The 24698-nt window shown below is 42.7% G+C and overlaps 1 protein-coding gene across 2 annotated transcripts in view; it reads left to right on the forward strand.

The window, feature by feature from the left end:
- Positions 1–18687, forward strand: part of LOC106836898 (zinc finger protein 14-like) — a 46519-nt gene extending 27832 nt beyond the window's left edge. Inside the window, exon 4 of one of the 2 annotated variants that reach the window (XM_044753784.2) lies at positions 18127–18687. In XM_044753784.2, coding sequence (XP_044609719.2) covers positions 18127–18133 — 7 coding nt within the window. In that variant the 3' untranslated portion in view covers positions 18134–18687. Of the gene's footprint in view, positions 1–71; positions 3357–18126 lie in introns of those variants that run through there. The other variant, XM_044753779.2, reaches the window with a different exon arrangement.
- The last annotated feature ends 6011 nt before the right edge of the window (positions 18688–24698 follow it).

Below are 24698 nucleotides of genomic sequence, written 5' to 3' on the forward strand. Positions count from 1 at the left end.
TCCTGTAAATCATAATAAACGTAAAATCCTTAATATAGAAATGACTAACAATGTGCTTCTCGTTTGTACAGAAAGCATATGGTAGGGAGACTCTGTCAAAGTGAAGGGGGTGGTCAGTGTGGAGAAAACTTCAGCCTTCTTCCAAATCTCAGACGGAACAAGCAAACTACAGGAGCTAAACCATGGGGATGCAGCTCATGTGGAAGAGTCTTCACACATCATTCATTGCTGAAAATGCACATTAGACATCACACTGAACATAAAACATATGACTGTCAAAAATATGAAGAGAAGCCATATAAATGTCAGGAATGTGGGAAAGACTTCACTTATCTCACTTTACTTAAAACACATGAAATAACTCACACTGGAGAGAGACCCTATGAATGTAAAAAATGTGGTGAAGCGTTTACTTCTTACAGTTCTCTTCGAATACATGGAAGAATTCATACTGGAGAGAAACGCTTTGAATGTAAGAAATGCAGTAAAGCGTTTACTTCCTCCAGTTGTCTTCAAATACATGTAAGAACTCATGCTGGAGAGAAGCCCTTTAAATGTAACATATGTGGTAAAGCCTTCATTTCTACCATTTGTCTCTCAACACATGGAAGAACTCACACTGGAGGGAAACCCTACAAATGTAAAAAAGGCGGTAAATCATTTAGTTTTTCCAGTTCTCTTCAAAGACATGGAAGAAGTCATACTGAAGAGAAACCCTACACATGTAAAAAATGCGATAAAGCATTCACTTCTTCAAGTTCTCTTCGAATACATGAAAGAACTCACACTGGAGAGAAGCCGTTTAAATGTAAAATATGTGGTAAAGCCTTCATTTCTACCTTTTGTCTCTCATCACATGGAAGAACTCACACTGGAGGGAAAGCTTACAAATGTAAAAAATGCAGTAAAGCATTCACTTCTTCCGGTTCTCTTCACAGACATGGAAGAATTCATACTGGAGAGAAACCCTATGAATGTAAGAAATGCAGTAAAGCATTCACTTCTTCCACCTATCTTCGAATACATGAACGAACTCACACTGGAGAAAAGCCATTTAAATGTAAAATATGTGGTAAAGACTTCATTTCTACCCTTTGTCTCTCAAGACATGGAAGTACTCACACTGCTGGGAAACCCTACGAATGTGAAAAATGTGGTAAATCATTCTCTTCTTCCCGTTCTCTTCGACTCCATGAAAGAACTCACACTGGAGAGAAACCCTTTCAATGTGAAATATGTGGTAAAGCATTCAGTTATACCAGTTATCTTTCAAGACATAAAAGAACTCACACAGGAGCAAAACCCTACAAATGTGAAAAATGCAGTAAAGCATTCACTTCTTCCAGGTATCTTCAAATACATGGAAGAATTCATACTGGAGAGAAACCCTATGAATGTAAAAGGTGCAGTAAAGCGTTCACTTTTTCCGGTTGTCTTCGAATACATGAACGAACTCACACTGGCGAAAAGCCCTTTAAATGTAAAATATGTGGTAAAGCCTTCATTTCTACCAATTGTCTCTCAACACATGAAAGAACTCACACTGGAGGGAAACACTACAAATGTGAAAAATGCGGTAAAGCATTCACTTCTTCCAGTTATCTTCAAATTCATGGAAGATTTCATACTGGAGAGAAACCCTATGAATGTAAAACATGCAATATAGCATTCACTTCTTCCATTTATCTTCAAAGACATGAAAGAACTCACACCGGAGAGAAACCCTTTCAATGTGAAATATGTGGTAAAGCGTTCAGTTATACCAGTTATCTTTCGAAACATAAAAGAACTCATACGGCAGAGAAACCCTATGAATGTAAAAGATGCGGTAAAGCATTCACTTCTTCCAGTTATCTTCCAATACATGAAAGAACTCACACTGGAGAGAAACCATTTGAATGTAAACAGTGCAGTAAAGCATTCACTTTTTCCAAATCTCTTCGAGTCCATGAAAGAACTCACACTGCAGAGAAACGCTCTGAAAGTAAAATATGCAATAAAGTCTTCACTGCTTCCAGTTCTCTTCAGGTCCATGAAAGAAGTCACAGTGGAGAGAAAGCCTCATGAATGTCAGGAAAGTGAGACAGGCTTTACTTCTCATGCAACCTTTTGAGGATATGCACAAATGCACACGAGAGGATAATCCATGTAGACATAAACAAGTTGGGAAAGACTTTTGTCATCCCAGTTCTTCCTGAAGGCATGAAAGGACTCACTTGATAAAAACGTCTTGAATGTAAACAGCATGAGAAAGACTTCAATTGGCCTACATCCTTCTATGTGAAACTCCCACCAAAAAGAAATGTAAATGTAAGTCATGTGAGAAAGCTTCATGGAAATTAATTTGTATATGAGGTTGTGGAAAACTTTCAACATGAAAGAGTTGTTGTAAAATAAATAGATTGTATCTATCAAGCCTTTCTTAAAGTGCCACATTGGACTGTGCATTTCTATTAATTTACTTCAGAAATGAATATTGAGGGGCTGGTCCCGTGGCCGAGTGGTTAAGTTCGCGTGCTCTGCTGCAGGCGGCCCATTGTTCCATTGGTTTGAATCCTGGGCACGGATATGGCACTGCTCATCAAACCACGCTGAGGCAGCCTCCCCCATGCCACAACAGGGCGGCCCACAAGCAAGAATATACAACTATCTACCACGGGGCTCTGGGGACAAAAAGGAAAAAGTAAAATCTTTGAAAAAAAATATATTAAAAAAAGAAATGAATATTGAGGTGAGATGAGTCTGCTAGTCATCCTTCATAAATAGTAAATAAGATTCATAGGTAGTGCTTTTCCCTTAAATCAGTTAATAATATTTTATCTTTAGTTTTTTTTAACAATGTTTTAATTGTTCTATGTTAGAGGGCTACTGAAAAGTGGCACTTTGTATTTGTTGTGATTTTCTTACTGGCCTTGTATTAGAGTTCCTGCATGTGCCTAATTCATTGTACACATTGTCCATGTTTTAGAGAAAGCTCCTTTTTGGGGATGGTGGGTGGAGGAGCCTGTTTTTATTTTCTGTACTATTAAACAGTTTGAAAAAAATTTGTGTGGCAAGTTTATCCAAGAGTGTACTTCCTGTGAATTCTGTGCTAGTGAGCACATTTTCCTGCTTCACATGGCATCTCCAATGGGACGTAAAAAGAACAACCTGTGAGTTTGTTTCTCTGCTTCCTGTGCAGCGGCTGCCCTCACCCAGCTCTTCCGTGTGAGAACAATCACCTTTCTCACATGGAGAAGACTCTGTGTTTCCTGTTACTTGTAGGTTGAATGCATTCTGTCGATGTGTTCTCACTAACCTTTGAGTGTACGTCAATAAGACTGACCATCAGTTTGGGAAATGAGCACTTCTCTAGTTGTTTCATTGATGTATTTTATCAACTGATCCAGTCCATTCTATGTTAATAAATATTAGTGTGGATTTCATTTTTACAGAGTATTAATATCCATTTTTGATCATGGATTTTCAGATATATTTTGTAATGTCCTTCATTTCATCATTATCCATTTTGAGTCAATTTTATTATGTGCAGACCAATTCAGGGATTTCTTTCCCAGGCAAACTATTTCTTATTGTTTGACAGTTACAGTTATTGTCATGAAAATAATTCCTCATTAATTTTTAAGCCAAAAGTTAACAATCAGGTTTTTTTTCAGTGCCCTCTTCCAGTGACCTGCAGGATTGCGCCTACAGTCAGAGAGGGGTGTCAGGAATTCTAGTAAGAATGACCACAGACCTAAAGCACCTTGAGGTGTAGCGGTAACGGTGCTCAAAGGACTTCTCACAAGATTCTGGCCTCTGTTTGTGGGTTGGACTGCTATTCAAGGAGGCAGATTATTTTCTGTCTTCAGTGATGTGAGGAGGTAAACTTAATTCTATCTTTTGTAAACTTTTTGCTTTGTGAACCGAATCATTGTTTTCTCGAAGGCAAAAACAATAGAGTGAAGGAAAGTTAAATTTTAAGAAGTTGCAGTCAGTCATTTTAGTAAGAACAAGGACAAGAGTCATTTTTAGGATTTGGGCTTTTATCCTTTATCATTTTTACCTCTATGGTCACAAAATACTGTTAGTTTTGTCTTGGAAACTGTGTACTTTTAATGACCAAGCTATCAGACCCTTTTCTCTTCAGCAGGGTAAGACTGGCCTTGCAGTGGATGCAGCCAGCTCCTGGTCCTCTGGAACAGCTTTGCCTTTCCTACTTACAGTCAAAACACCGATGTATTTCCTATGGTGTATTGCACACTCTTTACTATGAAGTATCTCATTTAAATAGATAAATTCTCTTCTTGGTATCCTACATAACATTTTGAATATGTTCTTTAGACTCAGCTGAGGCCTTTTAGTTTAGGGATATTGTGAGACAGTGCAAACCCAGCCAGGGAAATAGGAGCACTGTGCCACTCTGAAGCCTTTCCTTCTCTGAGACTGTGTTCTTGCTGGTACCGTTTCAGCATCCCCCACAAGCCATGCAGTGTGGAGCCCAGGTAGCTGATCACAGGTTTCCTTTCCATATGCTTAGATGTACGGCACATGATGTGGAAACTTGGGGAGAAGGAGTAACAGCTTCAAGGTTTAAAACAGCAAGGGGAACAGAATGTTTTCCCTTTTTTTAGTGTAAACTTATGAATTGGAGGGGTTTCATTCCAATGGACACCACAGAATTGTTCTTTTGAGGTGATGGGTTGTTTTTCATCTTTTGGTGGCAGTATTCCCATACATTTGTGAAAACTCATGAGACCACCTGAAGTATTTTATGTATCTTTAGATATGTATTATGTATGATTACTAGAAAATGAATAGTACAATTGCTTTCACGTGATAGAAGAGTGTGAAGGTCTCCTGAATCTGCATTTTAATCTGTTCAGATCTTTCCACCACTGTGGGGTCCTTCTCAGGAAGGTTGCAGGACTGACAACAAGGACTCAGTCCTCAACAGGCCTGTTTTGCAACCCTGTCGTCATTATGAAAACACCCCCTTGGGTTGCACCTGCCCTTAGCTGATACACATAACAGGAGTGACGTGAAAGTGCTCCCAGACTCTGTCTTTGAGTGTAAATCAGGTTCATTGACAGGTCTTTGGAAATACCACGGTCTAAAACATGAAAGTGTATCCCAAGCAGAAGCTGCCTGGGACATCCTTATTCCCGTGCAGCATCATCAGATCTCACTGCCATCCATAGACCATCTCCAGCTCTTCATTTCCCACTCAAGCCTACTCTGTGCCTGCTCACTTGGAAAAATCTTTAGAAATCCACACATGTCCCACTCTGTACATTTTCTCTGAGGCAACAGGAGGGGGCTGTGAGCTGAGAGGGTGACAGAAGCAGTGGTAGAAACCATGCCATGAGCACATTCTCTCAGCCACAGTGACACAGCCATCTCAAATTTATCATATGTGCTTGCTTGCTTATTCACACGATACTTAGAGATTGACTTATGTTGAATTGAGAAACAAAAGCTCTGGAATGTTTGAAATAACATTGCATTAGTGTCCCCCTCCCCACAGTCCTTCTCAAAGTTGCCTTAGCAGCCTCTCACTGATCATCAAAGCATCTCTAAACCCCCATGGTGGAAATAAATTACCCAAGGCATTCTTGTACCAGAAATATTCTCTTCACAGGGTGCTGCACACAATTAGAGAAACCCCTGCTGGCAACTGACATAGTCTTTATGTAAATGGAGTCCCTTCCAGGGCCTCAGTGGAGGATGCTCCAAGCCAGCTTCCCCTTTGGCTTCGGTCCTGAATGCAGGACCCCCCAGGCTTTCTAGTCAAAAGCCTCCTTATCAAAGAGATGGGTATTTACAGCATGGAGCCAAACATTGCTGCTCTGGAATATCCCATGAGCAGTCAGGAATGTTCCGTTCTCTGATGTAATCAATTCTGAGGAGATCGTTCTCATTTTAGACATAGTGACCACTTTGAGAGTCACTGAGGAGCACATGGGTGACCAGGGTGTTCATAAACTTTATGGACAGTGTGCACCACCACACCGGACAGAGTCCACTGCAGAGATGCTGCCTTTTGTCGCTAAATCAGACAAGCCGTCCTTGATCAAAGAATGCACTGAAGCCTCAGAGTGATCAAACGGCAGTCATGTTAGCAGTACCCACTTTCTTGGCCCAGTATCCAACCCGTCTGTACATTTTTACAGATCCTGGGCCGTTACCCATGATCTAGCTGTTGGTCCCACCATTAGCACCATCCCCTTATCCAAGGTTTCCCTCTATGTCTTAGAGAATTCTGGGGATATCTTGCCTCGCAGATATCCAACTACAAATCTGGCCACTCCTTACTCTGCCCTTATGAAACCTCAGTCTGCAGAGGCTGATTTTTATTGCTGGGGGTGATGAATTGACTTAAATTTCTGAGACAAATATCAACGCCTTAGACCAGATGGCATTAACCTTTACCTTATGGTCCCACATAATGTGAAACCACTTACCGACCTCTAACTTAAGAGTCTAGGCAGAATTCAAGTGATTTCCCTCCTCTGCTGTGGTTAACCCAGTGATGGACCAGTGAAGCTGATGTGAAAAAGCAAGTCACTGGTAATATCATCAATGGGCACACCTTCCAGGATGAGGAAGGGATCAGTACAGCTGATGGCAAGTAGACCTGGTAGGCCAGTCCACCCATCCCCGGGGCTCCTTGCTGTGCTCATACCATGGTAGAACTTGATATGGACAAATCACTCATGCCATCGTACATTAGCTTGCTGAAGCCAAAATGCAGGGACTTGCCAAGATGTTCCAGATTTATTGATATTATCAGCTCAATTCTGAAGAGGAAGTACTGGGCTCTCAAAAAAGTTGTTCAGTGGACATTTAACCTCTTGTACCACCACAGGCTACCCCCTTCCTGGAATGGTCTAATGGCCTCCTCAGGCCAATTTGCTTTCTTCTCAATGGGCCTTCCTGCTGTTGGAGGCATTGATTAGACTCAGTCCCAGTCTTCGGGGCTCATTGCTTTGCTGTCATTGTCAGGCTCACTGGCACCTGATAGTTAGGGACCTTTCCCTGCTGGACATTCCTGACAGAATGGTCACTCCTACAGGTCTCTGGTTCATTGTAACAGTGCACCCTGTCCACCACTGTCGTATCCCACTGCCAAGTCTTCCCCTCACATCACCTGTGGACTGTGTGCCCTGCGTGTCGATACTTCATTTGGGGCACCTCCTTCAAATCCCCTCTGGCTCATCACATACAGATGTGCTGTTTTCCTACCATTTGCACTCATGTGCTCATTGTCATGGGAGTCACTGGTAGTGACCCGGTAGCACATGAAGTCATTCATCAAACATCCTTCCTGCCAATCAAGAAATGTCCCAAACACTCAAAATTTGTGTAGGAGACAGCTAGTGTTTGAGATGTCTCCCTGAAGGAAAACCCCCTGGCAGCCGTGGTAGCTGCTGACTAGTTGGCTTTGAAGTATTTATTATGCATCCAGGCAGAGCTCTCTTCGTCTTAAGATGGCTGCCTGTGGTATGTGGGGAGGAATGTGGCAGGATTAACACAACAATGAGACAACAGATTAAACTAATATCACTTAAATATTTGAACAGGAACCCTTCTTACATGTTTCTAGATCCCTCCACACATTTGGATGACTCGATTCAAATGGTTTTTCGAGGCTTTGTCACCTCAAACATAGTATGTTTGCACTTTTCACATAGCTGTTAATATTCAAATCAAATTTATTTGAATAGTGGCATCATGCAGTCAACCAGCCTCAGGATTGAACACTAATAAAGACACTGACCTCATTTTGGACATTTGACTCTCAATCAGCTGTATACGCCTGCTCACCCTGTAGGATCACAATGGTAAACAAGTGATGAAGGTTGACATGTGCCCCTTTGCCATTTGTGTCTGCAGATGGGAGGCTCAGACCTGTAAAGCCTGAAGCCTCTAAACCTACACTTGTTAAATGGCCAGCCTGTGGTCCTTTGCACAAGGCACATGAACAAGCTTCCCTTCGCCCTACTATCTGTAGAAAGCATTTTGGAGTAATAAACTTTTTTTTTTTTTTAAAGATTTTATTTTTTTCCTTTTTCTCCCCAAAGCCCCCCGGTACATAGTTGTATATTCTTTGTTGTGGGTCCTTCTAGTTGTGGCATGTGGGACGCCGCCGCAGCGTGGCTCGATGAGCAGTGCCATGTCCGCGCCCAGGATTCGAACCAACGAAACACTGGGCCGCCTGCAGCGGAGCGCGTGAACCTAACCACTCGGCCACGGGGCCAGCCCCTGCAGTAATAAACTTTTGTATTAACTTAATGCATGTGGCAACATAGTCCTGACGTCTGGTCTGAAGGTAGAGTATTAATCCTGCCCCTAAAATGGCAATGATGAAACAAAAGGTAACTCATGGAAAATGTCATTGTCATAATGCACAGGAGGTCAGTGTAGGGAGTTCTTAAAAGATGAGAATAAGAAATCCAAATGCAGAGATCCCTACATGATAAGATTTTTACATGTACTGGTGAGAAAAGAAAACCTTTGGAACCACCCACATGGCTTTAGCAGTAGATACAGTAAATGAAAATGGTGTAGTCTCCCAAGGGAAAATACAGAGCAACAGAAGTGAATGGATGATTTGTTTTCTGATATGAAGAGTCTGAGTGGTGATTCTCATCTTCACAAGAAAAAAACTGACGAACCTGAAAAGCAGCATCTCTTCCTAGATCCATCAGTGACTTGAGATGACATGGCAACCAATGACCTCAAAATGAGAGACAGGTGAATATAGAGGATTACCACTTACTGGGAGGAGAAGTGACTGCAACCAGCCACCTCTAGGAACACAGAAACTTTTAGGGATGAATTTGCCAACGTGTGGACTAGTCTGAGAGTCCAAAACATTCATGCCTCCATTCTTAGGAAACTCCCCCAAATTCATTGTTTTTTCCTGTGCTATAGGGCCACTTTTGGAAAAGAAAGTCCTCTAAATACCCGTCTGTTGAACTGTTAGAATCAAAGTAAACAAAGCTACACCTAAATAATAAAGGTGTTCACTTCAATTGTGCTGGCAGAGGAACAACGCATAAAGAATCATGACAAATCATAACATGGTGTCACAAAAAGAAAAGGACAATTCTCCAGACACTAAAGAAATTCTCAGAAAGTTGTGATGTATCTGATAGAGAATTCACAATAGCTGTCATGAGGAAACTCAAAGAGCTACAAGAAAACTCAGAGAGACAGTTCAGTGAGGTCAGGTACATAATTAATGATCGGGAATACTTTACCAAAGAGATTGAAACTCTAAAGAAAGAATGAGGGCCGGCCCGGTGGCCCAGCAGTTGAGTTCACATGTTCTGCTTCTCGGCGGCCGGGGGTTTGCAGGTTCGGATCTTTGGTGCGTACATGGCGTGCTTGGCACACCATGCTGTGGTAGGCGGCCCACATATAAATTACAGGCAGATGGGCACGGATGTTAGCTCAGGACCAGGCTTCCTCAGGAAAAAAGAAGACTGGCAGTAGTTAGCTCACGGCTAATCTTCCTCACAAAATATAAATAAATAAATATTAATTAAAATCAAATTCTGGAGCTGAAGAACTCAACAAATGAGATGAAGAATGTAAGAAAAATCATTGGAAATAGAGTAGACCATATGGAAGAGAGAATTCAAAAGCTCAGGGGTGGGCACACTGGCGCAATGGTGAAGCTGCACATTCTGCTTCGGCGGCCCAGGGTTTGCTGGTTTGGATCCTGGGTGCAGACATGGCAGTACTTGGCAAGCCATGTTGTGGTAGCCGTCCCACGTATAAAATAGAGGAAGATGGGCATGGATATTAACTCAGGGCCAGTCTTTCTCAGCAAAAAGTGGAGGATTGGTGCCAGATGTTAGCTCTAGGCTAATCTTCCTAAAAAAAAAAAAAAATCAAAGGTAGAAATCTAGAAATGATTCATGTGAAAAAGGAGAGAGAACTAAGATTGTTTCAAACATGAAGAAACTCTATATGAGAACTGACTGCTAGAAAAGGCAACATAAGGGTAGTGGGAATTCCAAAAGGAGAAAATGGGGAGAAGCGAGCAGAGAACTTATTTAAGGAAAGAATAGCCGAGAACTTCCCAAATCTGTGGAATGAAGTAGACATACAAGTCCACAAGGCTGAGACTCCCTAGTTATCTCAATGCAAAATGGCCTTCTCCAAGACACATTCTATTAAAACTGTCAAAAGTCAGTGATAAAGAATTTAAAAGCCAGCAAAGAAAAAAAGCCAGTAACCTACTAAGGTATCCCAATTAGACCATCAGAAGATTTCTCAGCAGAAACTCTGCAGGCCAGGAGAGAGTGCAATGACATATTCAAAATATTGAAAGATAAAACGGCTAGCCAAGAATACTCTATCCAGCCAAGTTATCCTTCAGCTATGAGGGAGAAATAAAGGCTTTCCCAGACAAAGAAAACCTAAGGAAGTTCACCACCACTAGACCTGCCTTACAAGAAATGTTGAAGGGAGCTCTTCCACCTGAAGTGGAAAAGCAAAATCACTCAAAACTTTGAGTAAGGTGATAAATAGAACCAGAAAATTGCACAGGTATTTCAGAATAGGGTGTGAAACAATTATAAAGATTAAAGGATAAAAAATAATTAAAAATGTCTATAGCTACTTCAATTTGGTAATGAACTCACAACGTAAATTGGGATAATTTGTGACAAGAAAACATAAAAGGGAAGCAGGAAAAGCATGGAAACAGTATAGGCAAATGAAGGTAAACTATTAGCAGAAAAGTCTATTTTGTCTATGACATGTTTTATACAAATCTCATGGTAACTAGAAAACAAAAATTTAGAGCAGAGGAACAAAGCATTAAAAAAGAGGAAACTGAGAAAAACGTCATTGGAAACCACAAAGTAAAATGGCAGACAGAAACACAAGGGAAAAGAAAAAATGGAGATATAGAGCAATTAGAAAACAAAAGACAGAATGGCACCGGTAAGTCCTCCCAGGTCAATAATCAGCCTAAATGTAAATGGATTGACATCACCAGTCAAAAGGTCCAGAGTGGCCACGTGGAGTAAAAGACATGACCCAACTCTCCGCTGCCTCCAGGACACTCAGCTCAGCTCTAAAGACAAACACAGGCTCAAAGTGAAGGGGCAGAAGAGGAGCCTCCAGGCAAATGGCAGCCAAAAGAAAGGGGGTGTGGCCATGCTGACGTCAGACAAATAGACTCCAACCCAAAACAGTAACAACAGAGATGGACGTTATATAGTGATAAAGGGGCTAACCCATCAGGAAGACATAACAGTTAATAATCTATGTGCAGCCAACACGGGAACACTCAAATATATACAGCACCCATTAGCAGCTCTCATGGGAGAAATTGACAGCAACGTGATAATAGTAGGGGATTTTAACCCCCCACTTACATAAAGGATCTCATTTTACAGCCCTTGTAACCCAACACTGGGCTCTCCAACAGGGCATCCAGTGGAACTTTCATCTCCCCTATGAGGCACAGGTCTCTGGTGTTTCTGAATGCCACCGTGGTCTTGGAAAATCCTGGCTCATTAAGTTTCCAGGAGGTATACAGACTCCTAAATGGGCTTCCTTGCTGCCAGGGGTGCTCATCACTTTAAACTCTAGGCCACACGGCCATCATTCTGACACCAACTGGTCTCCCCCAGCCATGCTGCGGATGATTGTCATGGGGGAACCTGACGCCTTCATCTTATGGGACAATATTCTGTCGAAACAATTTTGAGTCCCCTTACACATTGAAAATGTCAAGCGTCTTTCTTTTCTTTTTTTTGGTCAGGAAGATTGGCCCTGAGCTAACATCTGTTGCCAATCTTCCTTTATTTTATGTGGGATGCCACCACAGTATGGCTTGATGAGCAGTGTGTAGGTCCATGCCCAGGATCTGAAACAGAGAACCCCAGGCCATTGAAGCAGAGCTTGCACACTTAACCACTATGCCTTTGTGCTGGCCGAAAAATGTCAGTCATTTTGTCTTCCAATATTCATTGGCAGCCCAGTCAGGGACAGCTGGTTAGCTATGACCCCTGGTCATATACAGTCCTGGCCCATTAGAAGAACACAGACCCACTATGCTGCTGCTGGGCCACACTTCCCCACTTGGTCTGCAAATACCAGCTGAAAGTCCAGTGTTTAGTGGCTTTAGTGGCGGCTCATTTCTCCTAACCATCCCTCCCCACAGGAAGTGGCAATAATTGTATCCAGACCCAGTGAAGGAATGGTGTGGGTCACTAAAAGGGAGAAGAGGCACTCAGGTCGGTTAACAGCAGCAACACTAGGAGATGACAGCATGGCAATATGGTCACAACATGTGGCCCTACCCGACTTTGCCACCCATGAGCTCCTGACTCGCAACAGCCCCATAATCTTCACACAGGGCAGCCGTGGGCAGAGAAAAAAGCATAAAATGTGACTGCTCACTGCTGGACTTCTTCTGTGCCTTTGTGCCATATGGGCCATGGGCTTCTCCTCCACCCCAGAGAGGCAACCCTGGAAAGCTGTTGGAACCACACAGCCCTCACCCGTGACTGCAACCCTGGATGGGGGCACGGTGCAGCCCGAGAGGGAAGTCAACCCTAGAGGGGCTGCACCCCAAATGCCACCAGGTGTGCTACTAGCCAGGTGACTCAAGCACTCTACCTTGAATGGGACTAATGGCACCAGTGCCTAAATGTCACCAACCCTCCTCTATTTATGTGCCCTACTCAGTGGAAGCCATTTGTAACTCATGATACTCAGCACCTCTCCGCCAGCAGACTAACTCCCTATGAGCTATTTCTTCTATCTTCACCAAATGTCACTCTTACTAATTGCCATTCCCTCAGTCCTGCCACTTTCCTCCCTTTGCCTTTTGATGAAACATCTCATGAGTTTCTGACTTTGACAAACCAATTATTGTTCCCCAGGCTGGATTTATAAGAACGCTCACTTGAAAATGCTGATGTAGTTTGCTTTCCTGATGAGTCTTCTCTAAAAGATGAAAATATCAAATATAAGGTAGGATATGCAACTCTGTCTTCAATAGAAACAATAGAAGCTGGTGCTTCACCAACACCTACCTCTGAACTTATGGCCCTAGCCTGAGCCTGTTATCCAGCCAAAGGGAAAACTGCTAATATCTGTGCTGACAGCAGATGTGCCTTTGGAGCAGCTCATGATTTCGGCATGCTTTGGAAACAAAGAGGATTCCTAACCTCTACAGGTCAGTAAATAAAAAATAGCTCCTTTGTGTTCAATCTTGTAGATGTCATTCAGAGAACAAGGCCTTCAGCAGTAACAAAGCTTCCTGGACATTCTAAGGCAAATGTGGAGGAAAGTAAAGGTAATCATTTTGCTGATTCGGCTGCAAAAAAGTGTGGCTCTTCAAGATTACAAACTTCTCTCTGGATTTGCCCTATAACCAAAATTTTCGTTCATTTTGTGAGAGATTTAAAAAATGAATCCATGGAAGGCCTTCATTTGGCTGCTAGACAGGAAAAGAGGAAATGGACAGAACAAGGTTGCACGTTTCGAGGGAAGAAAAATTTATGGTCTGGTCCTAGTGGCCGTCCTGTCCTTTCTGATCACCTCCAGGAATCTATTCTAAGCTTTGTTCATGATTTAATCCCTTGGGATACTGATAAGATGGTGCTTTGAGGAAAACAATATTAGGGAACCAATACGTAAATCAGCTTCAAGGGTTTATCAAAGATCCACATATGTCCCAAACAGAACCCTGGAGAGCCCATCCACAGTGCCATGGGCCATTTCCTTGACTTTCTGGGCCCTTCGAACACGGCCGTTGGACTTCATCCGACCATCAGCATCTCCAGGGTGTGAATATGCTTTAGTAATGGTCTGCGTATTTTCCACTGGACTGAAGCATTCCCATGCTGCAGGGCACCAGGTCACACTGTGGGTAAAATTCTCCTAGAAAACATTGTACCTACCTGCGGTGTCCCCTCAGAGCCTCACAGCAATCATGGACCTCATTTTACAGGTCAAACCCTGCAATCCATATGTAAAATCTGGCCCGTTCTACAAGATTTTCATTGTGCCTGTCGTCTTCCATCCTCTGGTCTCAGTGAAAGAACTAATGGGATCCTAAAAACTGAATGGGCCAAACTCCTAGAATCTGTTCATCTCCCATGGCTGAAAGCCTTGCCTTTGGTATTACGGAACCTTAGATCTACAGCTTTTGGAAGCACGAGCTTTCCCCATTTGAAATCACTACAGGATGACCTATGAGATTAGATCAAGGACTGTACGAGCTTGTCCACCTTAAGGGAACCATTCTGACCTACTGCAAGGAGCTCAGAAGGCTCTTAAGGATAGTACGGCCCTAGGAGAGCAATCCTTTCCCAGGGTGCTCCTGGGAGACAAAGATGGACGTCACCACAAGCTTCAGCCAGGAGACTTTGTTTCCTGGAAGACAACTTCACAAGAATGTCCTACAAGCTTGGTGCAAAGGGCCATACCAGGTACTGTCGACCACTCCTTGTGCAGGAAACTACAGGATATTGACTCCTGGATTCATGTTTCTCATAAAGGCACCCTCACCTGACTGCACGTCTCCACCCACTGGAGATCTTAAATTAAAAATGTCTCCTGGGGGCTGGCCCCGAGGCTGGGTGGCTAAGTTCGTGTGCTCTGCTTCAGCAGACCAGGGTTTCACCGGTTTGGCTCTTGGGTGTGGACAACTCAGCCTTCTTCTTTCACCTACACAGTACAACTTATTTCCTTAAACAGGAAGATTGTCCCTGCTTTTCTCTAACTCCTTTCAAGGAATGCTCAAATGCCTCTAAAAATGCTCCACCCATGCCCATCCACGAAGTCCCACGTACGTACATGTGGCTCTACCACAAATGTCATCAGAGAGGCCATAGTTACTCCTGATTAATCAATGATGATGTGCAACTCCTCTCTGCAGGGTCTTGTTCCAGAGGACTGATGACATTGTAGACAGTTTAGAGAATGATACTTTTCCCATACGCACAAACAAGACAGATCATTAGCTCACACTGGTGCCACCTTCTTTGCCTGCAGATGAATCCTTGAATATTTGACCCTTGCCTGGTGTTCTTTGCCCCTTCAGGGTGTATTTTCATATGTGGATATGGTAGAAAACCATAGGCATATGCCTGGCTACAGAGCTGGCAAATGGGTGGTACCTGTCTCCTAGGCCGATTAACCACTGCTTTGACTAGACTTAAAGTGATCTCTCGACAAACTGATTCCACCCAGAAAACCCAAAAGCAAAGGGCCCTCTCCATCACAGACGACCGTCCTGATGAAGCTCCCTCCGAATCCGAGGATAATACTTGTGGTCTCAGTCAAGGCTGTGACCTTCCTGCTGCTTATTCAGGACGTATTGGGCGTTATTTCCTTAGGGGACTCTTTTCTTGGTTGGAAGATGGCACATTCCATTCCAACTGGACCTGATGATGAGGAATCTTACCAGAACTGTCAGTGCAGCTGCTCCCTCTACTGCAAATCAATAAGAGCACCACGGAGCCCTCAGGTGCTCCAGCTTGAGCAGTCCTGGACAGGAGGACAGCCCTGGACTCTCTCCTTGCTGCCCAAGGAGGAGTCTGTGCTCCTGCCGACAGCTCCCGTTGCACCTGCATGAATAATTCTCAACCCATTGAATTAGACACTGAAGCTTGTCCAGCTCGCTAAATATCTGAATGGCCACTCTGATTTTACTCCAAGCTGGTTGAATTTACACTTTCCTGACGTTCTTAGGTGGCTTCCTTCTGGGCTGGGGGCTATCCTTGGGTCTAGGCTACAAATTCTTTTGCTGATTATAATCCTAATTTCTTCGCTTTTTGTCATTTTTTTTTCTTCTTTATCTCCCCAAACCCCCCTGTACATAGTTGTATATCTTCGTTGTGGGTCCTTGTAGTTGTAGCATGTGGGACGCTGCCTCAACGTGACCTGAGGAGCAGTGCCGTGTCCACGCCCAGGATCCGAACCCTGGGCCGACGCAGCGGAGCACATAAACTTAACCACTCGGCCACTGGGCCGGCCCCTCTTTTTGTCATTTTTAAACTGTTCATTGCGAGTACTTCTCAGTGTTGCATGGGTTTCCAAAACATCAAGGTCATGGTTGCTCAGAGACTTGAGACTATTCAAAAGACCTCTCCAGTGAGGAACATTGAGAACAAGACCATTATCGACATCTGCGGACTAGAACATGATGCCTAAACCTCGTTACCTGGCCGCCTACTTCTTGCTCTAATGTGGTCTAGAGCTTTGATTAAGTTACTCCCATGAGAGACCTCAGTTTCCCCCCTACATGAGAACTCACTTCCCAAGAATGAGCCTTCGAGGCAAAGAGGGAGACTCCTAAACATACTACAACAAAGAGGAGAGCCACGATGCTTTCTGCCAAAATGTCTCAAAAGGAAGAAACATAGATGAGGATACTGAAATGGAGTGAGATATCTCAGGACTTCGAAAATGGAGCTGGAAGGCTGCTAAGCGAGGCTTACGCATGTGCACAGGCAGGTGGGGACCGAACCTTTGAACTTCACCTGACCACACAAGCCATATCCTGGAACAATTTCTCTTCCAGAAATGAACACGCTGCTTAGGAACAACTTAAGGATCATTCACCTACTGGCGTGTCCGCTTGCTCCTTGCCAGCACTGGTCATTAATTGTTCCAGACGCCTGATGGAAGCTTGTGGGTTTGCCTTTATAACCCGCTGCTGCCTCCTTTGTCCGCTTCAGTTTCTACTCACATTTGAGCTTCGACTCACATCTGTGCCTCCCAAATGGCAATTCCTAGGGCTCCAAATAAACCTCTTGCTTTTCCTGCAGTTCATGCCTTTTATTAATTGACGCCACCAATGTCCTGGGAGCATAACTTCCTTGACTAATTCATCCTGCAAAATTTTCTCCTTTTTAGAAATAATTTCTGATGCTGCCGTTTCATATCTGTCCTGAGTTTTGGAAGCCTCCTCCCAGCCGTCTGAGTCCCTGGTTCTTTCCAGAAAACATACTCAGTGTGCGGTGTAGGGTGTATGTTGCCTAAATACGCAAATCTACTCCTATTTGCCTTTCATCTTATGCTCCACTTTGTCGAGTGTTGTCTGATTTGATCTTATCACAATGTGCCAACCAAGATGGTTATTTGGAAAGTAATTAAGAGGTTTGTGTTGATGGCTCACTGGGTGTCATCTACAAGTGAAATCTCTGTGCTAGGACCCTCCAGGTGTTTGGGGACAGTAGAAAGCCTCTCTGAGCTCATGTTAGGAGCTGAGGGCGCAGTGCAGTGGACAGGTAGCCGCCAGAGGTCCTCCTGATTGTCTCATGGCACCTCAGGAACTTCTTATATTACAGCCACCTCATGAGCTGGAACAAGGGCAGTTGGCAGCCAAGTCTTGTCAGCTCACCACTCCCAAGGTCTCGCCTCAGTTCCACGTGCAGGGACTGAGACAATAGTGTCCCGACGTTTCCAACAGTCCCACCCAGCGCCTGTTAACCCTCATCAGCAGGTACTGGGGGCGGGGTTCCCGGTGTTGCATCCTGTTCTTCCTGGGCAGCCCTGTCAGTGGAGCTGAGTGACAAGGTGCCAGGTGCTCTCGGGGCGGTGGTCTGGGAGGGAGTCTCCCCCAACATGAGCTGGGGGAGCTGAGGATGGATTGTTCTTGGTTCAAGTGCCAGACTCTCATGTTTCTTACAAAACTTCATAGATTTTCTTGAGTAAATGTTCTTCATTTGCTGTTTGCCTTTGGGACCATTTCCAGTGGCTTGAAATGCTTGTTATTAAGTAATTTTCACCAGCTTTATTGAGGAGTGGGTCAGCAGAGCTTCTGTCACGGTCACGCCACCCTAATGCATTTAGGATGAAGCCCATTCCAGGAAATACTCACCAGTTTCAAGTAGGAAGGAAGCAGAAGCTCTAACATCACTTGTGAACAAAATTGAGAGAGAGATTTTTATGCTTTGCAAAAAGGCATCGAACACTTCATAAAAATTACTGTTTGGAGGGTTATACAACAATAAATGGCTTCCCACCTAAAATGAATCACTCATTTGGCATATATTTATTAAAAATAAAGTCTGGTGTTAGAGTTTCTCAGGAAAACAACCAATATGATCTCTTATGTGCATGTGTGCTTATGTATATATGTCTGTTTTCTTTTTATTTAAGACAGTGACTCGGGGCAGCCCCAGGGCCGACTGGTTAAGTTCGTGAGGTGCGTGTTGGCGGCCAAGGGTTTCACTGGTTCTGATCCTGGGCACAGACATGGCACCACTCATCAGCCCATGCTGAGGTGGCATGCCACGTGCTACAATGAGAAGGACTCACAACTGAAAAATATACAAGTGTGTACCGGGGGTGCTTTGGGGAGATAATGAAAAATAAAATCTTAAAAAAAAAAAAGAAAGTGACTCATGTGATTATGGAGACAAGGTCATGTTAAAAATCTGCAGTCTGGCTGAGCAGGCTGGAAACCCAGGGGAAGAATTGTAGTTCAAGTCCCAGGGCAGTCTAGGGGCAGAGTTTCTACTTGTTCAGGGCAAGTCTGTCTTTTCTTTTAGTTATGCTTTTTGATGAGGAAGATGGGCCCTGAGCTAACATCTCTTGCCAATCTTCCTGGTTTTTTTCTCCCCAAAGTCTCAGTACATAGTTGTATATCTAGTTGTAAGTCATTCTAGTTCTTCTGTGTGGGACGCTGCCACAGCACGGCCTGATGAGTGCTGTGTCGGTCCGTGCCCAGGATCCAAACCGATGAACCCTGGACTGCCAGAGCACAATGTGGGAACTTAACCTCTCAGCCATGGGGCCACCCACAAAGTGTGTCTTTGTTCTGTTAAGAACTGCAATCGAGAGGCTGGCCTGGTTGCGCAGCGGTTAAGTTCGGACGTTCTGCTTCATTGCGGCCCGGGTTCGCCGGTTCAGATCCTGGGTAGGGACAAGGCACTGCTTGGCCCACCATGCTGTGTTAGGCGTCCCACGTATAAAGTAGAGGAAGATGGGCACGGATGTGAGCTCAAGGCCAGGCTTCCTCAGCCAAAAGAGGATTGGCAGCAGGTGTTACCACAGGGCTGATCTTCCTCAAAAAAAAAACACCAAAAAAACAGAGAATTAGTTGGCTGGCAGGAGGCTTACAAGGCTCAGAAGAAATATCACCCAGTGACTTTAGAAAATATTTCTGGGGCCGGCCCCATGGCTGAGTGGTTAAGTTCCTGCGCTCAGCTTTGGCGGCCCAGGGTTTCGCTGGTTGGGATCCTGGGCGCAGACATGGCACAGCTCATCAGGCCACATTGAGGCGGCGTCCCACATACCACAAGTACAAGGACCCACAACTAAAATATACAACTGTGTACTTGGGGGGTTGGGGGAGAAAAAGCAGAAAAGAAAAAAAACAAGATTGGTAACAGTTGTTAGCTCAGGTGCCAATCTTTAAAAAAAAAAAGAAAAGGTTTATATAAAGGAGCCAGAGTTTGATTGAGTTGATTGTTAGAGCAATTTATGGGCCCCAGGACACTGGTGAAAACAATAGAGAAATCAGCCAGCAGTTAGTGGAGTTTACCAACTGGCTGTGGTTCCTGAAGGAGAACGAGGGCCCTCCCAATATCGCTGGCCCAGGAAGGCAGGCTTTCCCCAAGCCATGTCCCCTTCTAGGAGCTGTGTCAGAGGTTCCCCTCTGTTGGGGTCATAGACTGGAATCCAGCCAGTCACTGAACAAATAAATAAGCCAATTCCAGTAAAACCCCCCAGAAGGAAGAGGACCAGTTCCTGGAGTTACTACAGTACATTACCTAAAATGTCTGATTTGCAACAAAATTACAAGACATGCAAACATACTGGGCAGAAAAACAGTAGTTGACAAAATCACGGATCTCTTACAAGGAAACCACAGTCAAATTAACTGCTGACATCTCAGCAGAAAAAAAAGGAGGTCAGAAGGCAGAGGGATAACATATTCAACATGCACAGGGAAAACACCTTTCAACCAGCAGTCCTGTATTTATCAAAACTACCTTGTAAAAAGGAAGGTGAAATAAGGAATCTATCTCCCAGATCAAAAAAACTGAGAGGTTATGTTGAGAGCCAACTTGCATGCAAGAATTACTGGAGGAGCTCTTCAGGCTGAAAGCAAGTGACCTCAGGAGGTAATTCAAATCATTATAAGGAAATTAAAACACCAGTATAAGTGATTACGTAAGTATGAAAGACAGAATCAGTACCCATTTTCTCCTTTCTTCACTTAACTGATAACAAAGGACTTGTATAAAATACTATGTATGTAAAGTGCTGTTGGGACTGTCCTATGTAGAAAGGTACTCTATGTGTAATATGTTTGCCATTAAATGCAGAAATAACACGATGGGAGCAAAGCTGTATTGAGCTAAGAAAATGACTACAGAGGGTAAGGAAATGTGTGACAATGTATTGTTGAGTTATATCATTAATGGATATAATCTACATAAAAATACCACAAAAATGGCAAAAGGGGATCGAGCAATGTCTGAGTAATGTTTCCATGTATCACTGGAATCAAGGGAGCATAAAGCTGAAGCTCATTCTTATAAATTAAGAAGTATATGTTATGGGCCGGCCCGGTGGTGCAGTGGTTAAGTTCGCACATTCCACTTCGGCGGTCAGGGTCGCCAGTTCGGGTCCCGGGTGTGGACATGGCACTGCTTGGCAAGCCATGTTGTGGCAGGCGTCCCACATATAAAGTAGAGGAAGACGGGCACGGATGTTAGCTCAGAGCCAGTCTTCCTCAGCAAAAACAAAAAAAGTGAAAACACTCATTGGAACCCTTGCGCACGGTTGCTGGGAGTATAAAATCATATTCGGGTCATGAAAAACAACATGGCATTTCCTCAAAAAAGTACAAATTGACTTAGCATCTGATCAACCAGTTCTATTTTTGGGTAAGTACCCAAAAGACTTGAAAGTAGAGACTCAAACACGTATGTGTCCCCTCATGTTCACATTAGCATTATCTACAATAGCCAAAAAGTGGAAGTGACCCAAGTGTCCTTCAACAGTTGAATGGATCAAAATTCTGCCAGTGGCTTTTAATAGCTCCAGTGTCCAGATGGTGCCCATGATTTTCCCTAAGGACTAATGCCTAGGCATCATGGGGTCAACTTTGAAGAGAAAAACAACTATTTTGAGTTACTACCTGGGAATTTCAGAGTCTGACAACCCTGCTCACTCCGAAAATCTGGACCTTGAGTATGTAATGGCCAGTGCCCGAACGTCAGGATACTTGTGACCATTTGGACAGGGTTGGTGACTTTTAAGCATTTACGCCGTTGATCCCATTTTAGAGGGTTTGAATTCCCCAGCTAGTATCCATACCTTGTGACATTTGCATACTTGTGTTAAAAATGTATAAACATCTGTTATAACCTAATAATAAAAACAGAAGTAACTCAATTTAAAAATGACAAAGTTGTGCATACATGTTTTTCCAAGAGAAATAGACAAATGGCCAAGAGCATATGAAAAACTACTGGACATCATTAGTCATCAAGGAAATGCAAATCAAGACCTCAGTGAGATACCACTTCACAATCACTAGGATGGCTAGAATCAAAAAATGAGACAATATCAGATCTTGTCAAATATACACAGAGAAATTTCAACCCTCATACATGGGTGGTACAAATATGAAATGGTGCGGCCACTCTGGAAAACAGTCTGAGGGTTCCCCAAAAATTAAACCTTATTATCACCATATGATGCATCAATTCCTTTCCTAAGTATGTGCCCAAGAAAAGTGAAAACACATATTGGAACAAAACTTGAACATGGGGGCCAGCCCTGTGGCTGAGTGGTTAAGTTCGCTCACTCTGCTTCAGTGGCCCAGGGTTTTACCAGTTCAAATCCTGGGCGCAGACATGGCACCACTATCAAGCCATGCTGAGACGGCATCCTACATGCCACAACTAGAAGGACCCACAACTAAAAGATACACAGCTATGTACCGGGGGGCTTCGGGGAGAAAAAGGAAAGATAAAATCTTAAAAAAAAAATTAAAAACAAACTTGTACATGAATTTTATAGTAATGTTATTTCTAGTAGCCAAACAGTGGAAACAGTCAAAATATCCATGAATGGGTGCGTGGATAAACAAGTTTTATCCATCCACTGGAATATTATTTGGCCATGATAGTGAATGACGTAGGGATACGTGGTCCAACATGGATGTACCTTGAAAACATTGTGCTAAGTTACTGAAGCCAGTCCCAAAGTCAATGTCAGTACACACATTGAATTATTCCATTCCTAGGAAAGACCCAGATAGGGACATCTGTAGGGACAGAAAGTAGATGAGCGGTTGTTAATTTCCTTGTCAGATTGTTCATTGCAGTGTATAAAATACAGTTTATTTTTATGTACTGACCTTGTATCATACAAATTTGCTGTACTCCATTATCGGTTCTAATAGATGTTTTAGTGGGTTCCTTAGAGTTTTCTATTTACAAGATAAGACACATGCAAGTGAAGATAGTTTTACATCTTCCCACCCAGTCTGTATGCTTTTTATTTCTTTTTCTGGCAAAACTGTTCTGGCTAAAACTGCCAGTACATTGTCAAATAGAAGTGGAAGGGCAGACATTCTTGTTTTCCTCCTCATTTTTTGGAGAAAATAATCAGCCTTTCCCCTTTAAATATAACATTAGCTGTGGGTGTCCCATACTTGCTCATCGTCAGGCTCAGGAAATTTCCTTCAAATTCTGGTTTCCTGAGTGTTTCTCTTCTGAAAGGATGTTTAATATTGTCAAGTATTTCCTCTGAGTCTATTGAGATGATCAGGCCATTTCTGCTTTTCACTCTATTAATGTGATGTGTTACCTTAATGGATTTTGAGCGGTTAACCCCACCCTGCATCCCCAGAATGAATTCCACTTGTTCATGGTGTATAAATCTTTTAAGTTGTTGCTGGATTTGGTACTAGGATTACTTGAGGTTTTTCTGGGTCCATATTCACAAAGGAAATAGGTCTGTAGTTTTTTGGGATACTTTTGTCTGATTTTGGTATCACGATAACACTGGCCCCAAAATGAGTTGAAAGTGTTGTGTTGATTCTGTTTTGGGGGAGACTTTGTGAAGAGTCCCTGTTAAGTCTTGATTGGATGTTTTGGAGGATTCTGCTGTGACACCCTTTGGGCCTGGGCTTTTCTCTTTGGGTAGTTTTTTGCTTCCTAATTCAACCACTTGTTCTAATTCTACTCAGATTTCCTTTTTGCGTCACTTTTGGTAGCTTGTGTTTTTCTAGGAATTTGTCATTTCATCTACGTAATCTAATTTGCATGCAATTGTTAATTCCTTTCTAATCCTTCTGATTTCTGTAATTTCAGTAGTGATATCCCCTCCTTCATTCTGCTTCTGGTAATCTGAGTCTGCTCTCCTTTTCCCTAGGTCAGTCCAGCTATTGTCTGCTAGTTTTCTATTGTCAATCCTGTTGGTCTTGTCATAAAACTCACATTTGGTTTCATTGATTTTCTTTATGGGTTTTCTATTCTCTATTTGCTTAATTTGTGCTCTATGTTTTATTTCCTTTTCTCAATACATTTGGTTTGGTTTCTCATCCTTTTGAATTTGAGTTAGGCAAAAGGTTTGGTCATTGATTTGGGATCTTTTTTCTTTGTTAGTTTAGGCATTTCTGGGTGTAATTTTTATCTACATAGTGTTTTCAACGTAGCCCATAAAAATTTGTTATATTGTGTCCTTTTTTTCATTCATTAAAAATGTTTTCTAATTCCCTTCTTGAGTTCTTTGACCCATTGGTTATTTAGGAGTGTCTTGTTTAATTGGCTCAAATTTATTTTTTTCGCCAAATTTTCCCAAGCTATTGATTTCTATTTTCATTCCATTGTGGTCAGAGATCTTAGTTTGTATTTTAAAATGGAAATTTCCTAGCCTTTAAAATTTATGAGGTTTTTTAATGGTGAACTTTAGTCTATGCGAGAGAAAGGCCCATGTGTGGTTGAGAAGCATGCGTATTCTGTTGTGTAAGGAGTTGCACACCAGATGCCACAGACCTCGTTCACATGGCCCAGTAGTGATTCCAAACTTGGAACACAGGTACAATTACCAGCCCTAGCTCTTTAACTTCATGACAGTCTAAACTCACTCTCCAGAGTTTTGTAATAGCAAATGTGCAAATTAAAGAAGGGGGTAAAAAGATGCCCCCATGTATCTCAGGTTTTTGAGGACAGACCTTATCTCTGCAGTTCCTCCATAGATCAGGTGTTACTTCTGGCCTAATGTCTTTGTTGGGGAACAGACCAAGAAGCACGCAGTTGGCCTTTCCCACCAGAACATGCCTCACTAAAAGGGTTAGGAAATCCACATAAGTATTTTGCACATAAATAAGTACAACGATTTTCATTTTATATCTTGGGCCTAATGAGCTAATCTATAACTTTGTTAAGCATTTAATAATTTATAATTTTATAAGGTTTATGAGTGGTCTTTGAACATCTGTATTGGAATATTTATATTTTGGTTTTGATTATTAACACCTATTTAAACTGCTAACAATATCATCTTTCTCTCTATATTATTACTGAAAACATTTCCCCAATTGGTGTTTCTATATATATATTTTAAAGATATATATTTTTAGATATATATTTTATAGATATATATTTTTTAAAGATCTTTTTTTTGAGTTTTTTTTTAAAGATTTCATTTTTCCTTTTTCTCCCCAAAGCCCCCAGTACTTAGTTCTGTATCTTTTAGTTGTGGGT

Source organism: Equus asinus, chromosome 20, assembly GCF_041296235.1.
Source record: "Equus asinus isolate D_3611 breed Donkey chromosome 20, EquAss-T2T_v2, whole genome shotgun sequence".
NCBI lineage: Eukaryota > Metazoa > Chordata > Mammalia > Perissodactyla > Equidae > Equus > Equus asinus.